This window comes from Etheostoma cragini, chromosome 11 (genome assembly GCF_013103735.1).
Source record: "Etheostoma cragini isolate CJK2018 chromosome 11, CSU_Ecrag_1.0, whole genome shotgun sequence".
Classification (NCBI taxonomy): Eukaryota; Metazoa; Chordata; class Actinopteri; order Perciformes; family Percidae; genus Etheostoma; species Etheostoma cragini.
This window is the reverse complement of record NC_048417.1, coordinates 13594165-13617598: the sequence shown is the minus strand read 5'-3', so window position 1 is coordinate 13617598 and position 23434 is coordinate 13594165. Positions and strand designations below refer to the sequence as shown.

The 23434-nt window shown below is 37.0% G+C and overlaps 1 protein-coding gene across 1 annotated transcript in view; it reads right to left on the bottom strand.

Moving 5' to 3' along the window:
- Window positions 1-23434, bottom strand: part of LOC117952781 (glypican-6-like) — an 82662-nt gene that overhangs the window by 42715 nt on the left and 16513 nt on the right. The window contains exons 2-3 of the mRNA XM_034885308.1: window positions 16104-16262; window positions 5061-5452 (exon numbers count right to left, since the gene is read on the bottom strand). Coding sequence (XP_034741199.1) covers window positions 5061-5452; window positions 16104-16262 — 551 coding nt within the window. The remainder of the gene's footprint in view (window positions 1-5060; window positions 5453-16103; window positions 16263-23434) is intronic.

The following is a 23434-nucleotide window of genomic DNA, read 5'->3' as shown; positions in this document are numbered from 1 at the left end:
AGCATTTTGTATTTTGCTTTGTTTCCATTAATTCACATACAACAAGGATAGGATGGATGGGATAGGACTATTACACAGCACATACTATGGACAAGATAAGCGAAAATAACACTGATAGAATATTTCCTGTGTATTAATAGATAATCACTTCACAGCAAAACAATTTTATAAAACATCTTGAGCACCTCACTTTATCTACTCAATTGGCTGAAAAGAAATACTGCGATAGGCCAAGCAGCCCAACAACACACGGAAATACCATTGTGTTACTGTAACTGAATTAATAGATGATAAAGTAGATTGGTAATGTAGTGGGCTGTAAGAGGCAACTCTGTTCACTTCCTCTTCTTCCTTGCTTTTGGTTTCAATTTGCTAACCACTGAGAACTCAAAGCTCTCAAATTATCTCTTAAACATCTATCACAGATATTCAAAGTACCTCTAAAACAGGATTATGTTACAAAAATTTATTTAGAAATACTGAGACTAAATAAGAGCTCATTGTATATACGTGTCTCACTTCAAAAGTCATAGATATTACATTTGGAATCACAGGATTATTACTTTAGTAGGCAAAAGTTAAAAGAATTACTTAGCCACAATTTAATGCATAATGCATTTGAAGAGGGTGAAAAACAACAAAATAATTCAAAAAATCATTTGTGGCAATGATTGAAATCATTTTATAGAACATTTCTGTGAATCCAAAAGCAAGTTACCCATAACACAACTCATTGATACTTTCCAAATGTTTTCCAACACAGTCTATACTTTGTTGTACAAACTGTAAAGCTAAAAGCACAAACTCTTCTATTCATTGTAAATAAAATTGAGTCCTAACTGGTGTGACTTTTATGAACAACAGGGATTGAACAAGCTATAAAGAAGAAAAGGCTTTCATACGTCTCATTCAGGAGGTATTCTGAAAGTGAGAGACTACCCCGATAACAACCTACAGGAAACCGCTAATCGTTTGCTAAATGAACCGCTCTCAGCTGGATTATATTCAGGCCACATGTGTAGACTATGTGTGTCCTAAAGTGCTACATTTTATCAGTGATTGTTTGTTTTGCCACGTGTAAGCTTGTATGGTGCCTTTTCAGATGGCAAAAACAAATCTGAGTGTGTGACCTAGTAAAGCTGATTTTATTATAATTGTTAAGAGCATACTGCACTCAACATTCTTATCTTTAAAACTCTGGAGCCCTGTCAAGATTTCTGAAATGAAAGCTCCTGGGTCACAGCTAATGGACTTTGGTCAGTGTTCTATGAAACGCCAACACCAACTTTTTAGATTACACCCACACAAGCACTTACTAACGTCTCATTTTCATAAAACAAATATATGTTACTCTAAGAACATGTACTGTAGCACTGAATACATTCTTGCTGTGTTTTTGTTAAGGGATGCAATAACAATTTCTGAAGATTTCAAACAATGAATGCACTCATTGTAAGTTGCTTTGGGCAAAATATTCTGCTAAATGAATGCAGTGTGAAGACCACTAAGAGAAGAAATTCCTATCACATTTAGTGACTTTCGTGAATATGTTTACATAGAATCGAAAATATAGACCAAGGACTATTGGCCAGTCAGAAGCGGAGCATGAGGGCCTGCCATGCTAGCAGCTAGGGGAGTTTTATAACGTGTGTTACAAAGTGGCGCACATTTGTCACAGAAGATGGTAAGTGCCTTTGGGGTGGACTTTGGGCTTTTTCACTTTCTAAACCTGTTACATGTACAAAAAAGATATACAAAGGAATAAAGGACACAATAAAGAAAAGGGAAAAAGCCAAAAAGCGTAATATGAGCAATTTAAGTAAATAGTAGTAATGTTGCAAGTAAGTTGTTAAACATTTACTATGTCAAGTGAAAGGAAATTGAAAAGTAAAGTGAATTTACACATTGCTGAAGGTTTCACTCTGACACTGGCATCTGACTGTGATACTTTTTTTTCATCTATAAAACACTGCTTAAAACAATGCTACAAAACGTAATTTGTAGTAAAACAGGGACGATACAGCAATGGATGGTTAAATCCAAAAACTGGGATGACAAAAAGCATACAAACAGAGATTTTGGACCCACTAAAAGGCTGAAAGCGGTATGCCCCAAGATCTCAAGCAGTTATCAGACCTGTGGGGAATGAGCTGATCCCAGAGCAGGAGCCAAGCAAAGCTTTTAAAAACAAGCAATCAAATCTCAACAAATAAATTGTAACAGACAGGTATGTGTGGTGTTGCAAAGATTAGTTTACAATTACTTTAAGATTTAGTATTACAGACAATTGTCTTGGAACGTAATAAAATTCTGGCAGCAACATTTTGTCTTAGCTGTAGCCGGTGGATATTTTGCCTGGTAGGATCTGAATAAAATAAGTTACAGTTACAATCAACTAAGAGAAATTACTATATCTTAGTGATATGTGTTATTTTTTTATGCGCCTGAACCCCTACCTCTTTCTCAGCCCAGTGCTCAGTATAATAAAGAGAGGACTGGAGCTATTTTCGTAGCATCAGAGTCGGGCTTTAAGGATAGCTCAAATACAACTTCCCTGAATAACAGACAACCCTCACACATCACCTCACAGACAACTGGTGTGACATGTCACATATTAACTTGACACAGAATATTATGGAAATTCTCCTGCCAATATCCATCAAACCTGACACAAGGGTAGGGCAACCTTAAAAAACAGACAGGAGACAGTTCTCAGCTGAATTAGAGGTCATGAAGAGAATTAATCATTGGTGTTACTATTAGCATTCATTATGAATCATCGCATTTATTAGTGATATATTGCTGTTTTAAATGATCAGATCATTTTAATATAGTATAAATAAATCTTCAACACTTTAATAACTTTGCACAATTACAACAAAGTGTGTCAAATTCCCGCACATTGTGAGTTCCAAAAATCTTTCAAATATTAAGAACATACACTAGTAAAGCTAGAACTGAAGGAAATCAATAAGTTTTTTCTATTGTACTTTATGGAAATAATAATGCAAATACGTGACTAATAGAGTGAAGGAACCCTCCTGTGGCAATGGTTCACTTTGGAATATACACTGGCAACATACTGTGAAATATAATATTTCCATTTTACAAAGTTGATTCAGCCCATTAACGGTCACTCTGACTTTAATGAAAAGTGAGCACACTTTTGCCACTTTCCTTACACCTTTGCTTCTGTCAAATTCATTTTCAGAAGCAAAAGTTGTGGCCCCAAGGCTTTGGAATGAATTGCCTCTGCATGTCAGATTGCCCCCCAGCCTTCATATTTTTAAATCACAACTTAAAACTCACTTTTGTTAATTGGCCTTCCAAACGACTTGAGAGTTGTATTCTGCATTTTAATTTTTTTGTCTGTTATTTGTTTTAAATGTTTGTTTTGTTATTCCCGTGTTTATAATGCTGTTAATGTCCAGCATTTTGGTCAACCTGGTTGTCTTAATTATGCTTTACAAATAAAGTTGCATCTTACTACAGTGATGGCATTCAGATAGCAAAGTTGAACATATTCTAAGAAGTAATAACCAGAACGATAATTATATGATTTGAATCACTTCAGATAAGCAGAAGCAGATGAACTGTTTGGGTAATGATCTGGGATAAGTATGAGCTTTGCTTATGAGATGCAGAGATCCAAACACAGCTTCCTTAACGCTCCGCCGGGTTTTGTGTTTTGTCTCTTAAGCTGTGAAAAGCAATAAAGTACTACATCACATACTTTTAATTCAATATATATCCCAGCAGCAATAAGCATGGGTGTCACATCTTAGAGGTACTGGGTAACAGACACCTCTAGCAGGGTGTCTTATTCCATTATGCTTACACCCAATCCTTCATGATGAGTTTATACCCTGGGGATCAAAGGACTGCAGTCCAGACACATGACCTGGATCTTAGGTCCCACTGAAATGTCAAGAGGTGACGCTGGGACATGCTGGCTTGTGAGAGACGCAGAGTGTAACTCAGTAAACGCATACTAACAACACATCCTCTGTGGCTGCTCCTAAATGAGTCTTACCACTACTACTGGCAAGGGGGAACTGATACATGCAGTGGAGGGAACATGTTTAAAGTTCAATGAGTGAAAACAGGGGAATTATTTGCTTGTTGCAGTGGGGCTACAAGAAAACAGATTTTGGATGTCTTAGATAAAAGTAGTGTCTTTTCCTTAGTGTCTTCCTCTCTGTCTGTGGTGGTTGAAGGTTACTATATTTTCACTCCAGCTTCTGTTTATATACCGTACAGCAGGTCTATAAATATTCATAACAGTGTTGATAATCCAGTCTAACTGATATCAATACAGTAGTGAAAAGAAACCAGGGTGGTTTGGGATTTGCAGCATAGTGCTTATCAGCGCCTCTCTCAGCCCACAAGAAGGCGTGTAGAAAGAGCCCTGTTGTTGTGGAGTGTGACTAAATCCAAGCCTTAGCCTCTTGCTTTTCCTTTAATCTTACTTTCTACATGATCTAAACTACACACACTCCCAGAGCAGTGTGATATACTGTAGAAGCTGCATTAAGATTACATCGCATCAAACAGAATACTAAGGCTACAGCATGATTAATGGCTTCTGTAGACTGGGTAAACACATATTAGGAAATAGAGCAACAAACAGTGATGGCAGATCATGTCTTTTCTCTCATTTTTCATTGTCTGGGCATTTCTCCTGAGCAATCCACATACCCTTCAACACTGTGTTCTAGACAGCACCTGAACAAGCTGCCTCAAGCTCCAAACTTCCTGAAGACATGCACCAAGAGAGCACACATTAGTCAGAAAAGTATATGGGAGAAACGTGTTTGCGGTGGAAAAAAACAGGGGAATTATGTGCTTGTTGCAGAAACACCAAACAAGACCTTGTGAAAATCTGTGTAGATACACAGCATATCTTAATTTCAGCTGAGGTCAAATGCTCTTTTCCCATCATAATCAGCAATGACAGCAATCAAATCAAATATTGTTTTAAGTTGAAATGACAGAAGCATGCAATTGATTGAGTGTTTTATAATCCAGTTAAACTTCACTAAAGGGGTGAGCGCTGTTACCTTAGACACTCTCTGGGCCACCTCCCGGCCAACGGAGAGCCCTTGGACGAATGTGCGTGCAGCAATGAATGCCCGGGTAACCTGAGCCTTGAGCTTCCTTGGCCCGTCTCCAAAGGGCTTGAGCTGGTCGGTGTACTTACTGATACACTCCAGATAGTCCTCAGTGATTACGTACTGGGAGTTGAGCAGTGTGAACATACGCTCCAGCAGCCGCGACCAAAAGTCATTTAGCATTTCCTCCAGGTTAACATTTCCTCCTGTGTAATAGCGCTTCAGCTCTGCAAACAGGTTCTCAAAGACCTCCGAGTTTTGCATGTAAGGCTTGCCATAAGTCTTCACAAACATCTCATTGAGGGACCTCTCCGTGTTCTCCAATAGCTCCAGGAAGAATTCTGGGTTGAGAAGAAAAGAAAAAGGTGTTACTTGATTTTATTTCACGTCTGACCTTGTTGGTATATGTTATACTATACATGGCAAACATACTGTAGACATGGCTTGATAAGCACTGGGAACATTTCTTTATTATTTTAAAATTAAATTAACTGTGTCAGATTGCAAGATAGAGTGGCGCACTAAAAGCAACTCTGCTTTAAAAATGCAGACAACCCAAAAATACCAAAATAGCAATCAATTAGTGCTTGTGATGTTGATTTCATTTTGAAGAAATTGTTGATTTTAATCTTCAGTAAACTACTTTTGTCATTGCAATGGGAGCAATTTTCTGGAAAGCAATAAGTTCTGTGTTTGCAGTGCAGAAGGTCTGTATTGTCCATATATCATCTGTAAACCCAAAATACATTGCTGAACCTTGATAGAAAGGCTTTATATTGCTGGATGATATCCTATGCACAGATCTGCACTGGCTCCATATGCTGGAAGCATAAGGCTGTCAGATGAAGTGCAATACATGTTCATTCAATATGATTAGGATTCCACTATACAGTTTGTCTGTAAGGTTGGCTGCCTTTCTGCATTCTTCTCTTTAGGCACCACTTGTTGTTTGCTACATGACCTCTATGACTCACCAAAAATTGGGAAGATATGATAAAATTTCTGACCATCTGCTATCCATAATGATAGTCCTGGCGTTCAAGGACCAAAATTAAAATGTAAATAGGCTTCAAAACTCTTCACATTTAACTGCAAAGTGAAATGGATTCACACTAGACAGAGGAGACTCAGTGCCATAAAGGGCGATAGAGGTGACAAAAAATATTTTATATTCCTCAGTTATTATCTTTTATAGGGCACTATGTCTCGTCCTAAGCGTTAAAGCAGAATTCATTTTGCCACTTGAAATCAGTGGAAAGCTGTAAATACAACATTGACATATAATCACCTCATAACGTTGATATGGTGAACATGTTTGCAAACAGGCGCCTATTCACACATCTCCCAGACAGATAAGCATTTCATTGGAATCGTGTTTGTGGACACACATTTTAGTCCAATATTTCCTTTCCTTTCGACTCTGTTTTGGTCTCTGCCAATTCCTGATTGTAAACATAGTGTTAAATGCTGCACTATGTCCACCAGCCAGCTGCTATCTTTGTATGTCTGCCGCATAGCTAGGCAGGTAGTAGTGAAGTGTGTTTATCAAAGATTTGTCACTGAAAACAGCTACCTGTTGCATCTGGAAAGGGTTGATGAGAACGGAGAGAGTGAATCATGACAGTGACATTGTCAGCCGCAAAACCACAAGAATGAGCTGAGAGACTCTATGAGAATTTAGGGAGTTATGGCTGTAATTCTCTGTGGGTTGGTCACTCAAACAACACCTTTCACACATTGTCATTTCAGCCATTGGTAATATAGAAAAATGAATTAGTGCAGCTTCAAAGTCTCTGATTTCACAGGGCCTACTGATAAGAGCAGTGAAGGTGTGAACAAAGCCAGCAGTCAAACACTAAAAAGGTGGGGATAATTAAAAGTAATGAGCTGTGTGGGTTGTTCCTGTAACAGCAGGCGGCCTATTGGTACACTGAAACACGTCTAGTGTTTTTTTTTCTCTGCACTCAATAGTAACTGTAACCCCAATCTCCCAATCAGCTTGGTGTGAATTAGCATCTGTAAATCAATTCATGGTAGCTTGTCATATGACCAAATATCTATTAAGAGGTTTTTTCTGCCCCTCTGAGTCATTCACATTACAGTCACTTATCCAAATGGCCCTGGCAGAACTGTAATGGATTTGAAGTGGTCATTAGTGCCCGGCAATGCAGGAGAAATTGACAGCAGCACAGAAACAAAATGTTTTGACTCTCCGTGATACCCTACCACATCCCACCTGGTTAGATATAGCCTAACAAGAGCTGTTTATGTTGCACACACCAATAGAAATTAATATATGACTCATCTGCAAAGGTAGAACACGCAGGATGTTATTTCACAATGTTATTATCTGATTAAGACAAATGTATTTTTAGCTGTAACCAGCAGCTACTATAACTCACTTAATGTTAGTTTGGAGGTAAAGGTCACATTTGCCACAGGAGAAATGCTAGATTCCAATCCTGCACACATCTATTCAGTGCAAAACTGCTTCTGATTTATCACATGCAACATGCTTGGTAAAGACTATCTTTCTCTATCATTTGCAATTAATTACTGTTCATTAGCACGTCTTATCAGGTACCAGTGAGTGTTAACTGTAACATGTCCTCTGGGGTTCTGAATAAATTTGCTTTACTCTTTCACATATGTTCCCTTTATCTTAACAGGATAGGACTTTTTTTTTCTTTCAGTAGCAAATACAGTACGCAGAACTTGTTATGTTGGTCAAGGTATTTCTTGTGACTATAGTAAATTAAAGACTACAGTGAGCACTTCTTTAAATATGCAAAGCTCTACGCATGATTTGTGCTTCAGAGACTCGTTAATGAAAATAGTCAGTGGTGCTTAGCGATATACACACTGATTAATGACATCTTAAAAACTAATTTCATTTAAAAAATGTGCATTTCAGAAATGCAGTCAGGCTCTTTGCCGAATGTGTCTGCTGAAATATTAATTGAATATAACCAATGTTATTAAGGCAGAATTTATCATTAATGTGGACAGTATATTTGATTTAGTTCTAAGATCTGTTTTGGAGTGATAACGATGAATAATTAAATTTTGAATGACTATTATTTTTAACCTAAAAACAGAAAACATGATCTAATTAGGGGAAAGTCATAAGAGGGATCATATTTTACAAATTTAGTGAAATGTCAAAGACAAAAATTGTCAGGAAAGCGTACATAAATCATCAACGAATCTTAGCAGTAAAGAGGTATGTCCAAATGAATGGCTGAGAGAGCTGCAAACAGAGGATAAGGATGCTCTCACAACTTGCAGAGTTTTTATACTTTTCCCTAAGAAAGCTCAGTTTGGCTCAAATTTCTCACTGTCTGCACAGAGCTGTGCTAAGCCATTTTCTCTGTGAGAAAAAGAACGCATATGTTTCCATGTTTCCAAAGCCGCTTGCTCCCACAGTAACCGGGATGTCAGAGATGTCAGTAATAGTCTTGATTTTCAACATTCTTAAAACAGAATGCCCCTATTTTAAGCATTTGAGCTAGATGATGGGAAAAAAATGCTTTTTATTTATAAGCAGATCACTGTTTTTGGAAACAACAGAGTCTAGGGGGAAGCTGTGGATGGGGAGACATTTACTGTGAGGAGCCTCGTGGGAAGTGGCCTGCAGAATTAGTTACTGCAAAGTCTCCTGAACTGTAACCAGTCACAATGTAGGAGGATAAAAAGGGTTAGTCACCTAACACAATTTACTTTTAACGATCTATTATTAAAAAAACTATGTGGTGAGGAAACTGTGGCATTCTTGGACCACATTCTCACTAGACCACATTCAACATCTGTGCACAAATATATATATATATATATATACAGTATATGGATTTCTGCTCGCACCAACAAAGCAATCAAACACATATATCAGGCTGCAATTAAAACCTAAAATGGGTTTCTAGTTTGTGGATTAATAGTCAATGATTAAAACTTCAGGAAATGGACCATATAGTAGCACTGTTAAACTTCTGTTTTAAATCTGTTGATCAATTATTTATAATTAGCAAGATGCATTTTTAAACATGCAAAATCCATGTACACAGTATTTGGAAACAAGCTGTAGGTATAAAGAGGGCCTCAGAGTGGAGTGTAAATTAAGAGTCAATACAATGAGGCTTTGTAATTACTGCAAAATCTTAGGAACGTTGGAGATAATTTGTTCACCTTCGGTCAACAAAAGTGGGGTCTTGGTTACCATTCAGGCATAAATAAATAAAGTTGCAGTGGCTTTATTCACAAAAATATGATGCAATTAAAGGCAGTTTTTGTTTATTTTGTGGTAAATGTATATGTTAAAAAATGGGGGGAGACAAATTATAATTTGGTAGAACTTGTTGTTGGGCACATTTACAAGAGAAAACTCTGCCTGAGAAGAAAACTCTGGGAGAAACCTGGTGCAATGCATAAAAAGAAATTGCAAGATCGGTTGGTTTAATGTGGATCTTTGCCCATAATGTTTACCTGGCCTCGTAAATTTGGTTCTGATTTGGATTATTTCATGCATTATTTAGCATTCTTCCAAATTGAACACTTGTGGAAAAAATATTATGAAACTGTTTAACCCTTATGTTGTCCCCGGGTCAAAATGACCCATTTTCCTATATCAATGTTCTTTGAAATTGCCCAAAATGACATGTTTGATTCCACTCAACGCTCTTTGGCAAGTACAAATCTCTACTTTCATTAACTTTGGGGTGTCTTATTAAACTTTTATAGCATTTGAAAAACAAATTGAAGTGGTTTTGAAATAGTATTGAGTAAAAGTTGACAAATTCCAGTCTGTAATTATCCAAATATTCCTTTAATTTTAGTCTAAATAATTCCTAATTTCTGCTTTTCTAGCTCAAAACATTAGGTTTAATTTCCTTAAAATTAGATTTGACCATAAATTCCCCAGAAAAACGTAAAACTAAAGTTAATAAGTTAGTTGTTAGTTGAAATGAATGTTGAAAAAGGGACAAAAACATAAGAAAAAGTGAAAAACATTCATTAAAAAGCGATAACAAAAGTGTTGACTTTCAATTTTGACGGAAGACAACAAAAGGGTTAAAAATGCAAGAATTAGTTAAATTTGCTTTAATTCTTGTGCATATACAGTATAACAAGAAATGTCTTGAAGAACTGACCAGAACTAAATTGCTGCATATAAACTGTGCTCTATTTTAACCACTGTCTTTGGTAGCTCCTTTGCATTGACATTTATGTGTGGTGACAAGTTTACAGCCAATTGCCACATTGTATTTAATGACATTATACACCGATAGAAGGTACCAAAAGAGCCAAGTGCATTAACAGAAAGTTGATGAATTCAATACAAGAATATTTTCAGATCCATCTATTATAAACTATAATGTATCAGTTAAGCTACCCAGTCAACGGCGAAAATGACTTGTTTGGCCCTCATGCAGCAGAATAAACAGCCTGTTATCTCCAGCAGAGCCACTCAGTGTCTTCTCCTACAGGACTACAGACAATCAAAGAGGGAGCCCATCTTTCCCTTTGTGATTATTTAAACAACATAACACACACCCACAGCTTGGTTTGCAACCTACTGGAGCTCTCATGCCTGTACATGAAACTAACAATTTTGGTGGCAAAAGGAGCCCTTCTAATATCAATCAAAAGTAGATCACTGATTGGCCTGACAGGAGACGCCGGTCTACACAGGGCTGCTCTGAGTGCTTTGCTACTGTACAGAACATGACCTGGCTGACCATTTGTGTCTCCACTTTCTTGTGTTAATTCTTGCAGACTGCCTATTGTAAGTCACACAGAAGCAGTTAAAAGCAAAAGAATTCAATGTAAAACCACAGCTGTTTTATAAAAAAGTTAATAGTATGCTGTTGAGTCAAGACGATAAAAGGTCCAATGTGCTGTATCTGATACAATTCTATTTCCTCATATTTGAAAGTTAGCATATTGGAACTGGAAACTGGAACATGTTTGATAGAGTGCTGGTTCATAAATGAACTTTGATTGGCATACTGTCATAGAATTAAAGTGAAATCCTTTCCATTAATGTTGCACTTTGTCAAACAGAAATCCCACAGAGAAGGATTAAATTAAAAAAGCATTTTCACATCCTGTAGTGCACACGGAGATTGCTACATTTCTACTTGATTCTCTCTTACTTTCCCATTCTCTAACTGGATAGTCCAATAGGACTTCATAAATAAAGGAGAGTGTTGCCGAGCAAGCATGCCCTTTTCAGCTCTGCACAGCACCAGCTTACTTACTGGGTTAACTTTACCCATTACCAAGTTTTTCTCACAACTGTTCCAAGTCTATCATCAATTGTGCAAAACAACGTGAATTTGACATTCAAAACTGCTAAACGGAAAGGAATTTAGCTCTTGTTTTTTTATTGTGTTTTTTTTATAGTTGACCCCTGTCCCCTTTGTCCCTTTGGTGTAATTCAGCTTCCATCTTAAGGACCACAATGGAAACATGTTTTGGGCTTCATTGTGTTTTTTTTTCCCCTTTTGAAGGCCTCTTGATTGTTGTTCAATAAAGTTTTCAATCAATCACTCCACAAGTAGAGATTTGGCAATACTATTTCCACCGAGGGAGCTATTCTCGCTTGATCTAGTGACTCTGGCATGATTTCGTGATTCTCGTGAATCCCGCTGCCTTTCTGGGTAACAAGATTTTGGCAATGGAGATCAAATGGGACGTTGTAAATAACGAGCAGGAGGAGGCAACCCAACCTTATTAATAATAAACATATGCTTCTTGTTTATAATGAAACTGGAGTTGATGATTACCAAACATTTGCACACTGTAGTTTATTTTGACAGTGTTCTTTAATGAAAATTAAAGAGTCTTGTTTTTTAACAACTCAAGTGTTGTCTAGGGTGTGGTTAATTTAACCATTTCTTATTTGAATTTATAGAAAAATCACAGTATTGTGATATAAAGTGATATAAACCATTAAAGAAGATTTTGGTTATATCACCAACCCCTAAATGACCCAACACAAAACACCCAAAACAATAACATTAAGTCAAAATAAGCAATTGTCTTCTGTAATTTTCAACATATGTGTAAGTAAGTATTGCAATTTTGACACAGTGATGCAACAATACAACTGATGCCATTTTATGCCAGCTGCTAAATATTGTCTTAATAGACGGCCAAGGCCGTTTTGACAAGCGATAACAGAGTTAAGTCATCAGATCTAAAGAAGATCAATTGTGGAGGTTGGACCACATGCATATTCTGTTTGGCCACCCAGCACCATGGTGTTGATGATCAGAGGAGGGCCAACCATTTATTAACAATGAAGAACCCCGACTTAGTGATTAACGAGCATGTGGAAAAGAATGCTCTGTCCTGGTCATTTGTATTTGTATCTAATGTATCTGAATGGTTGTTCCCTGAGGATTTAGGAATAGGGATTGGATATGCATTACTTTCAAAACAATGAGATTATTCAGACTTGAAATCAGCCAACAGGCTAATACATTGCAGTAATTAATAAATAAATGGCTGCATGTTTGGCACAGAATTTTCAAATGATACCCTTTCTCTCTTCGAGTCACACAGCTGTACAGTGCAACATGGATTGGATATTTCTGTATCTGTGCTTGGATGGTCTTGGCATAGTCAAGACTGTGCCCTCTCACTGTGACACGTAGGCTGTGGTGTGAGGTATGCGTAGGCTGGCCAGCTACTGTCAGCTACAGTAACACTCATCACAAACTCTGCATGAACAGAAGAGAATATACACGTAGCCTACACTGACTCTGTGTAGGTGGAACTCCAGAGTCAGGTGCTAAATACATAGTAAAGAGCATCTAAATGATCTACCAACTCTGTGTTGTTTGGATCCTTAACTATGTGTTCTGATTCAGTATCAAGACCAACACTATTTTTTGTATCACTGCTTTGTGAAGAGAAAAAACAGTTTAAGGAACATGAATTTAGAGAAATGCAGACTCTTATATATAAATTGTGCATGAAACATTTGAAAGATGTATATTCTTTTACAATGTATTGGATAGTTACATTTCAGCTTATATCTTTTGCTTAAAACCACACAACTTTAATCAATTTATGAATGCCATGTAAAGATAAGGGTGGAATTCAATTCCAGCAATCAATATGTCGAGATTTCCTAATGGGTGGTCAGTTGAGACCATCAGCAGACACAAAGTCTCCAGACAGCAGAGGGCTACAGAGCTGAAACCTACATATGGCATCTGCTTTGATGCTGAAGGAATTACGGAGAATGGCAGCAAACCCCAAGAGGAACAGGGGTGCCTGGAGTTATGCATCTAAGTGCTGCTAGACAAACCCCATTTCCTCCCCTCACTGGAGTCCTCCTTATGACATTCACTATCCTGACAGCGGATGATCAAAATAACACTTATTTATTTATTTATGCATGCTTCCAGGAATCACATGTGAGCTAAAGAAGTGTATATTCCTTCCTGGAAAGAATAACAGACAGCCATCACGCAGGCATTGTGATATTGAGTTTCTGGACAATGTGCAATCACCTGAGAGTTGCATGCTGTAACTGAATAGTATTTGTTTCATATAATATGTTGAATAGTTTGAAAAGAATGAGCACATAAAGAATCTGACTAGTGAGTATTGAATTGTCCTATTAATCACTCAATTCAGTTATTGACATTAGATATATTCAGATAGCCCAATATGAAAAGGAATATGCTTTAAACTCTTGCTTTTGGACAAAAATTAGTAGAGCTGCAAAGCTTTGTCAATTATTATTAATCAATTAGTTGTCAACTATTAAAATAATTACTAACTATTTTGGTAATGGATTCATAGGTTTGAGTTATTGTTTTACAAATTCATTGATTCCAGCTTCTTAAATGTGAATATTTTCTAGTTTCTGTCACGTTATGGTCTATGGTAATAAACTGAATATCTTTGAGTTGCACAAAAAAAGACATTTGAGAACCTCATCTTGGGCTTTGGAAAACACTAATCAACATTTTTCGCAATTTTCTGACATTTGACAGACCAAACAATTAAACAATTAATCAAGAAAATAATCAACAGATTTATCAACAATTAAAATAACAGACAAAGAAATTACACCAAAGATGCTGAGATTTGCTCAAAATAATACTGCTGGACCACAGCTATTCAAGATAAAAATAATAAAAACATTGTGTGACTTTCTATTTTAGTTAAACATCGGATCAAACATGTTTATTGTGTTGTAGACTCTGCTCCCCACTGGTAGTACAATTACCGCTTAATACCAATTTTTCATTCAAAGGTAATTTAAAAATCATGGTCCCTACTTTTCTCCATTTTCACAGTTGTTTTGCCTATTAAACACCCCAGAGGACAAGCAAGCAAACAGATTTAAAATACAGAGCAGAAATATGTGCTGAATTTGCTAATAAGACTCAAACTTCAATTTATGTCTTGCTCTTACATGAAAGGACACTTATTGTATGCAATCCATGTTGCAGAAGACAAGGTTATGTATACAACATATACATAACCGTACGTTTCATAACGTATACATTTACAAAAAAATAACTGAGCTTGACTTCATAGGCAAATGTAAACATCTATCAACCGTAATGTCACAATGCTCGTAGATGGCAACAAGTTGGGCATTCAACATTGTTTTTATTTCGATGATTCTGCTATTGTATTCTATTAACGATACTTACGTGTTGTAACTCCAGATTCTATTTCCACTTAGCATGCCCTACATGCTCTTATGACTTAGCCTCATAATCTACCCAGGCCAAGTCATTACTATGGCAGATTGTCAGAATGACGACTATATGACACAATCATTTAGTCTATGTTCTGCTTGTGGGCCCTGTGTCGCAGGTGGCATGGACTACATCCGCTTCACCCAAACCCAATAGAGTAGCGTAACAATAGTTACGTATAATAACTTGCAATTTCCCGCCTGTGTCTATACACAGTATCGGCGACTTCAAGACTGCGTGAAGGGATAAACCCAATAGCGTAGCCCTTAGAGGGCTCTATAGGAAATAGAGCAATATGAGATAGCATCTTAAAAGTCTCATCACTCTTAATGTAGATGCAGAAACATAATCCAATATTATTTAATTTAAAAAGGAAAGGAAACACTAGGGAACTTTCCTTATGCAGAGAAGCACCTTTTTCATGCTTGTTCATATATTTATTAATTGTGATGACTGCGCCTGAGTGTATGTTAGAGTGTATGTTAGAGTATTTATGTATTTATTTATTTCATATTCAGGTAAATTCTATTCTATTCTTAGGAAGAGTCCTGCCATTCACTTGGAGAGAAGGAGACTACAGATACGGTACAGTCATCCTAAAAGGTTTAGGCTGAATTCTTAAATCGTTTTACAATGCTGACAGGTGTTTATGCTTAAGAATTTTCATCTCCAACACCCTTTACTATTGTCCACAGAGTTAAGCTGCTTCCTCTTAAACAGTATAATGTTGGGAGTTGGAGGGATTATTATTTCTAATTAAAGTGTAACTGGAAGGAGCAGACTGCATACAAAAGATACCAACAGGGAGAGGTGGAGAGGTACAGTGAGTCTCAGTTCAGTAATGAGTCCTACATACCCTCCCAAGCTCAGTGGATGTGTGGTGGTCAGGACAGTCCCAAATGGGCTACGACAAAAATCACACAGAGGACAGTACCGCCAAACAGCCTTAATAATGCAGAGTGTGGCTCTGTACTGCTGTTGAAGCTGTCAATCTGCTGTGCAAGAAGCCATGTTTGTCTAATCCAACAAGAAGGTTCTCCACTCCAATGCATTATAATGAGATTTCACATATTGTACTCTCTTAAGGGAAGACAGCTACAGAACTACAACAGTCAACCTTTTCAAATTAACACACACAGTCTAAATCCTTGGATTTTCCCTTACTGTAGCATTTTATTCTATAGTGATTTACCCCAAAAACTGTTGACAAAAAGAGACAAAATAGCTGAATGTATCATCATAAAACATTAAGCAAAAAAAGACTTACCATCAAATCTTTTGTGTCTGGAAACAAAAGTGCTTCTCAATTCATGACTTATTTCATCAACCAGATTCTCAAAATCCTGTTTGCTCTGTTGGCCAAATTTGTCCTCCATTTCCTGGGTGCAACATGTGTTTCCCTGAGGACATACACGAAGGTGTTCACCTGCAAAATAGCACAAAAAAAAAGAAAACAGAAAGGATTTTTTTGTAGCCATCCTGAGAGTGACACTGACTTTACACAGATGTAATACATTTAACATGAGTTGAAAAGGCAATATAAAATTAGAACATTCACTTTAACAAAATCCTTTCTTCTACTCCAGCAAGTTGGGTGCTTAAAATTCACTCAATGATTCATTAAAACGTTTATAAGGTCTCATTTTGGACACATTATCATTTGAGCTGATAACAGTATTTAACTTTTATGTTCTTCCATTGTGGTTAGCAAAATCCCACAATCAGGTCTTAATTAGCTGAAATGCATTCAAATTGAGAGTATGCTAAGCCTCATCCCCACGTACACTGTTGCTATGCCTGACAAGCTTCCCAATTTCACAGGGCACATGTGCAGATTACAATCATGCCCGTGGCAGAATTAGGCTACAACTTAAATTTCTTAATCATTTTTTTAAACAATGGGTGCAGGATTTTAGACAGAGGTAGACAAATACAGATTTCTAATTTCTAGCTGGCAACTGTTGACTTTGTCAACCTAAATGACAATTGTCTCTAGCTGATTAAATCAACTTTAGCTAGCTGCAGCACATTCAGTCAACCAATCAGTAGCCGCACACAAGCGTGAATGAGCTCTGTGTGTACCTAACAACCTATCACAACCTTCCGACCTGCATAAGCTCTTTTCCATGGGTAAGAGATAGCAACACTTGTTTAAACCCTTCACACTTTTTTCATTTTTGGTATTGTCTTTTTTACCATAGACCACTCAGGCTTCGTAAATATCCGGCAAATTCAAAAACATGGTGTGCGCAAAATTCTGTGATCTTTTCCTCAAGACATGGCACCACAAAAGAGCCAGTAATGAAAAAGAGTAGCAAACAAGAATGCATTTTATGTGATGTCTAATGTTACTGTGTAGATAATTTGGAACTTTAGTTTGTCAGATGTCCTTTGAAAAACTTGAACACTTTAAATATAAAACTATGCAGACAAGTGAGGGGGTTAGAGTGGATGGTGCATTTTAGTTCCTCCTATTTCACATAACCCTTGGTTTCTCAGAACTGCAGCTCATAAACCAACATTTAAGGTGTCACCAACATGAAATTTACCTTCACATGAAATGTGATAGGCTATGCATTTTCACTATAATGTTCTGTAAAAAAAAGACAAAAAGCAGTAGCCTATTTGTTGTCTGTCTTATCTTGATAGTCTAAATGAGCTTAGTTGACACTAAATGACTTAAATCTAATTATATCACATTAATGAATGAGGCTGAAATACTATCCTCAGGTGGTTGGGTTTACTGTGATCTGATCCCACTCACACATAGGATAGAAAAAAACATAATAATAATAATAATACAATTATTATGGGATGTGGCTACATTCAAAATGACTACATTTTTAGGATAGGCATAATAAATCTGACATACCAGTGTGAATAAACTACATGACGTTAGGTGATCAGTTGGATCGTCAGAAGTTCAATTTACAGTGCTGATCAGCATGTCCAGAACATCTTAATTGGCTTAAAATAGAAATGCATGTCAAAGCAGATCAAGAACCACATGCAGAATGGTGACTACAGTGTGTGTAATATCAACCAAACAAAACAGCGATTTCACTGTTACAACATTACAGACTTAGGAACCCATAAGTTCTTAGGCAATACGCTAAATATTTTAAGACATCCTTTAGAAGTCAACTACAACCATGCTAAACGACCTAGGCTATATATTTTATGTATTTGGTATAAAAAGGTCACATATTTTTGTTTAGTAAGACATTCTCTTAATATAAAAACAGGAAAACATGATTTCTATTGTCATCATTGATAAAACATAATAGAGGATTGTGTGTTTATGCTGATAATTTCCTTAAAATGATTTTCAGTATGTACAGCAATGTTTGTGTTCAGGTGTGTGTCTGTGTGTGTGTGTGTGTGTGTGTGTGTGTAAGTGTGGGGGGGGTGTATGTGTTGAACAATCGGGGCAGTAAGAGACACAGAACAAATGCTTAAGTTTCTGGCTAAAGCCACACAGGCTTGTGGAAAATAAAAACAGTGCAGTTAATTTCTCTTCACTCTTCATAAAGTAAACATAAATCTTAGGTTTACTGTTTAACAGACAGAAATCATTCTGTGTGTTGGCACACAAGGCAGAAAAGACAGAGGGTGGCAAAGAAGAGAAAACATGTGTCTTTATATGGTTTGAATTTTGACTTTTAAATTGTTTCATCATCTTCACCATGGGTGTTTGTTTTACATAAAAAAGCCTTATTTTAAATGCATGGAATTCAAATGTGAGATAAAAGTGTCTCATCATTTTCATAATGGGAAGTTGTTTATATAAATGTACCATTCATCTTTTATTTTGTTTCACAACAGGCAGTGGGTGTTGCCAAGTGTGTGGATAGGGAAATTTACATTTTTAATTCTCCCAGAAACATGCCTCGTTATGGTTATAAACAATAACACAGTGTATGAAATTGTGTTAAAATTAGAGTAGATACCGTCAAAATAATGAGACATTTATACACAGAATAATCTAGGGTATGCATATCAACAAACAGGCTTTGATCTTAGAGTAAAGGGTGAATCCAGTGCACATATGTTGCTGGAGAATTCAGGTGGACCTCCCATTGCAGATGTTTAATCAAATAAGGCCCTCCATGAAGCTCCCAATTCCAGCATCATGGCACCTCTCCCATTTGCACACTTCCTCTATACTTGTCAGGCCTGTGTTGACTTGAAATTTAATTTCTATTCAGCCTTTTTATTAAATATTTCTACAGGAGAGAAAAAAATCCATCCTGACATGAGAACCCTACTGTGTGCTCCAGCAGTCTCAACAGAACAACACATTTACTACAAAATAACACTGTCATACATCAACATATGGGAAGGAGCTTTCAAGGGACTTCACCACTCAGCAAAGTGCCACAAGCTTCCCTGCCAAAGTTAAAACAGCACTGTCCCTTCCCAGATAATCTATCCAGCGAGAACAGACCAAACATTAGCAACCGACAGGATGGTGTGGGCCGGAGAGTTCTTTTACAGCAAAGACAAACTGCTGCAACTTACGTTTCATTGTGTTTTATGAAGACGGTAAGGTAAATTAACTTATGTTGTACTTCTTTATTGTGTCAACCAGAAAATGAATATCCCAGTTTGGGATCAATAAAATCCTCAAACATGTAAAGACCGAAACCAGCGAGAACTGGATCCTCCTTATAAGTATGGCCTGCAGCAAAAGCCTGATACATCTCCTTTTTGCTATAGACCTCAATTGTATTCCAACAACTATTACACATTAGTAATTTTAATTCAACCGCAGAGCGTAATTCATGCTTGAAATGAACCAATAACTTTTACATATAGATCATTTGTTAAAACACTTACTGAAAAGTTTTTGTTGCTTGCTCAATTTTCTTGAAATTTTAAATTTCTTTAACCCTTCTATCCTTTTTTTTTATCTTACCATAGTTCATTGTCTGACTTCTCCAGCAGTTGATCTTTCAGCAGTCACACTACATTCTTTCCAGAAAAGGCATTCAGTATGTCTCAGTAGTAAGTTAAAGTCACACTAGCTCTAGTCAGCTCTATTGGAGACAATGTACAAATATGTTGCTGGTTCATGGCTTTGGGAAAAGGTAGAGAAAAATCCTGCTGTGCTGTGGGTAGCAGGAGATGAGAGCTGGCGATGCAATCAAGTCCACCGCCAGATTATTGGCTGTATACAGTTCTATTGTTAGCATTTCTATAGGACTCAGCAAGTCTCTTTAAATAAACTGTGAATTGGCACTGCTACAGTTCTCTATTTTCTACCTATTGAGGATACTGTAAAACTACAACACATAAACACATCATCTACTGTTATAGTGTAGCTTTAGGCGTAGGTGAAACATTAAACAGCTTGAAGGTGTCACTAAAGTGTCAAAGTAGCCTTGCATTGCCAGACTGCTCCACAGTACTGTGAAGTACGCCGCAAATACTTTCTGGGATAGGAAGAAAAATGTTCTGGGTTGTTTGCATCTCTTTAAACCAATCACAATCATTTTGTGAGGCGCTATTTTCGAGCCAGTGGCTTTGCAAAAAAGGAAAGTACGTTTTGGTGGAACGTTTGCACCCTGCAAAAGAAAACGCCACAAACAATATTAAATTAAGTTAACTTTTCAGACAATACTATCACACACACAGGATATGGACCCACAAATGCACAACTCAAAAAAACGTGAAATACAAAAGTTAATTTAATTATTAAGATTATATAACTATTAAATAAACTCTGCATCAGTGTCCAGTATCGACAAGCCCAGGGAAATCCAGGAAACAGGTAAGGGTCAAAATCCAAGGTAATCAAAAACTCAAGCAAATGGGAACACGAGGAAAACGCTCAAAAGCTCATGGTAAACAGACAATCTCACACTGGGGAAAGGGGAAGACAGAACACAAGACAGGGGAGACAATGACACACAGGTGCAACACATTAGGGTGAGGACAGGTAATCACACAAGGGAAAAAATATACAACAGGAAGTAAAACAAGACAACACAAGAGAGAACAAAACCTTCAAAATAAAACAGGAAATTGTGAATCTAAGTCCAAACAATAACCTGACAGAGGGACGGGACATGACACAATACAGTAATGTGAGCTATTTAAATTAGCTGGATACATGGTTAAAACTAATTTGCCCTCGGTGCATTGCTTTGTGTACTTTGTCCATAGCAATCCCCACAAATCGGTCCCAAAATGTCCCAGTTAGATAGTAATTGCTGTAAATATGTCCTTTGTAAATCTTTACAATCATTCCACAAAAGTACCAAGCAGGTCTGCCATATAACACAATCCAAATTTTCTTCAAAACTTATTTCAGCGTGTAGCTTGGTAGCTCAAAGTTTGTTGTTCTTTTCCAAAGCGAACAGAGTTTGAGAACACACAGAGAGCAGAAGGTTCACGCACCGTATTTTAGGAAATTATCCTGCAAATTTACTTCCATGGATCCAAACTACTGTCGAAGTAATGCTCCTCTCTCCTGTCAGTCATTCACACAGACATGCAGAGACACATTATGAAATCCAGGGCTAGTTGTACTTTTGTACTTACTTTGGATTTTAAAATGTCTTTTCTAGGATAAAGTTTACTATAGTTTTGTGTCAGGTTTCCTATCACGCCAGATCTCATCTTTCAAACAGAAGAACAGAACAATTTGTGTGTAACCCATGAGAGTTGCAAAGGGTTTGAGGAAAAACATTTACCTTTAGGTAAATGTCTTAGCACAGCTTTGGGATAGCCCACTCATTGGATCTACACTGAACCAAGTCATATGCAGATGGGGTTTTTGTTGGTTTTATGCTGGTATGGCACCCAGTCTGATTACCTCCTAAAGCTGTCTGTGACCCAGTAATTATTTCCCACTAGCCTTGTATCAAAGCTGGCAAGTCATTCAGAACAAAGAGACTTGTCCCAGCCTAACCTCACTGTACAAACCTATTCCTCGCCCTTTATTTGTCCGGGGCCAACAGCAGGACACTTCACTTTGCATCGAGCCATGGCACAAAATGTTTAACATGCATACAGAGCAGTGGATCGTGCCTACATTATCATATTAATAACTGAACAGAAACACACATATCAACACATATAAACACACACTTGTGCTATGTCACAAGTGTTAAACACGCAACAAAACTGTGAAAAATTCAAAGCTGTGTTTTAATGAGAGGTTGATGCATGCGCTCTGTGATTTAATATTACCTGCAAGCTGTCATGATACATCCCAATTACTTAATGTCAATCTCCTGTCTGTAGTTAAATGAAGTGTCAGTCAAATCAACAAGCTTATTATCACTGCTGATGAATCTCTACAAAAAATGTTTTAAATCAACCTTCTTACTGCTAAGATGTGATCTATTTTACAATGCATACCTGCCATTTAATAGTATGATTTCATTATTGATCTATTTTATGTAAATACAATACTGTGGTGAAGAAGGTGTTGGTTAAATAAGACCAAGTTTAGGACCTCCTATATACTGTAGAATTCTTAAGTGTAATTGCTTGAATGCATTTGCAATTGCCACAGACAGTCTGGTAAGAACTGGAAAAGGAGATATCCTCAAATGGTTCTTTATTAATTACCACACACATAATGCAAGCCACTCTGTATGAACTGAATTCAGGTATGTGAACTGACGTGTGGTTTCTATAACATGATGAAAGTAGAAATAACATACGTTGATTGGCATAATAATTATGTAATTCTATACTACTCATTTACATGAAACAGCAATTTAACAACACTGAGCAGACAGCTTACATATGAATTTGAATATGTATTATGTGTACAGCAGCAACATAATAAGCAAATATAGAGCTTATTCCATTTTGCAAGCAAAGTTACTGCACCAAGGCCCTTTAACTGGTTTTGATTTAGGTCATACATTCATTAAACAAGATAAATGAGAACTATAGGCTACAAAGATCGCATAAACTCTAGCAAAAGCTATGGATTTGGTTATGGATATGGAATAACAGGCAGGATATAACAGACTTATTTAATCTCATGGACAAGCAGGATTTCAGTTCACAAATGCCTTAAAATAAGAAATCAAGAATGGACAAAGAGATATATCCGGTTGGCAAGGCAACCTACATGTAATATGGTGAACTACCACTGATACAATGACGGCTACGGCGATAGAGGCTGGAAGACTGGATCCAATGACTGGGATTTCCATAACTGCAACCATTTTCCCAGCCTTCAAAATTAAGTACTTGTAAAGCTTCTTAATTTGAATCTGTGTAATAATCCTACATAATGAATTTGTTTACAGACACTTAAATAAAGGATTTGCTCTTTCTAAATGTTTTGCCGAAAAAAAAAGTGATACAGCTCCCACATACTGTACTTTGGCCCTCTGGGATGTGCCTGATGTCATTGGGAAGATAACACTCTCAATTTTTGATTCCAAGTGTCAGTGTGATTCTAGGCCTTACTGACACAAAGCTAAAGAGGTAAGAATAGAGAATTTCTATTTCCGTCCAAGTAAAGCATCTGTAAAAGGATTTGAAAACACTACTGTACAGTGGGTACGGAAAGTATTCAGACCCCTTTAAATTTTTCACTCTTTGTTTCATTGCAGCCATTTTCCAAAA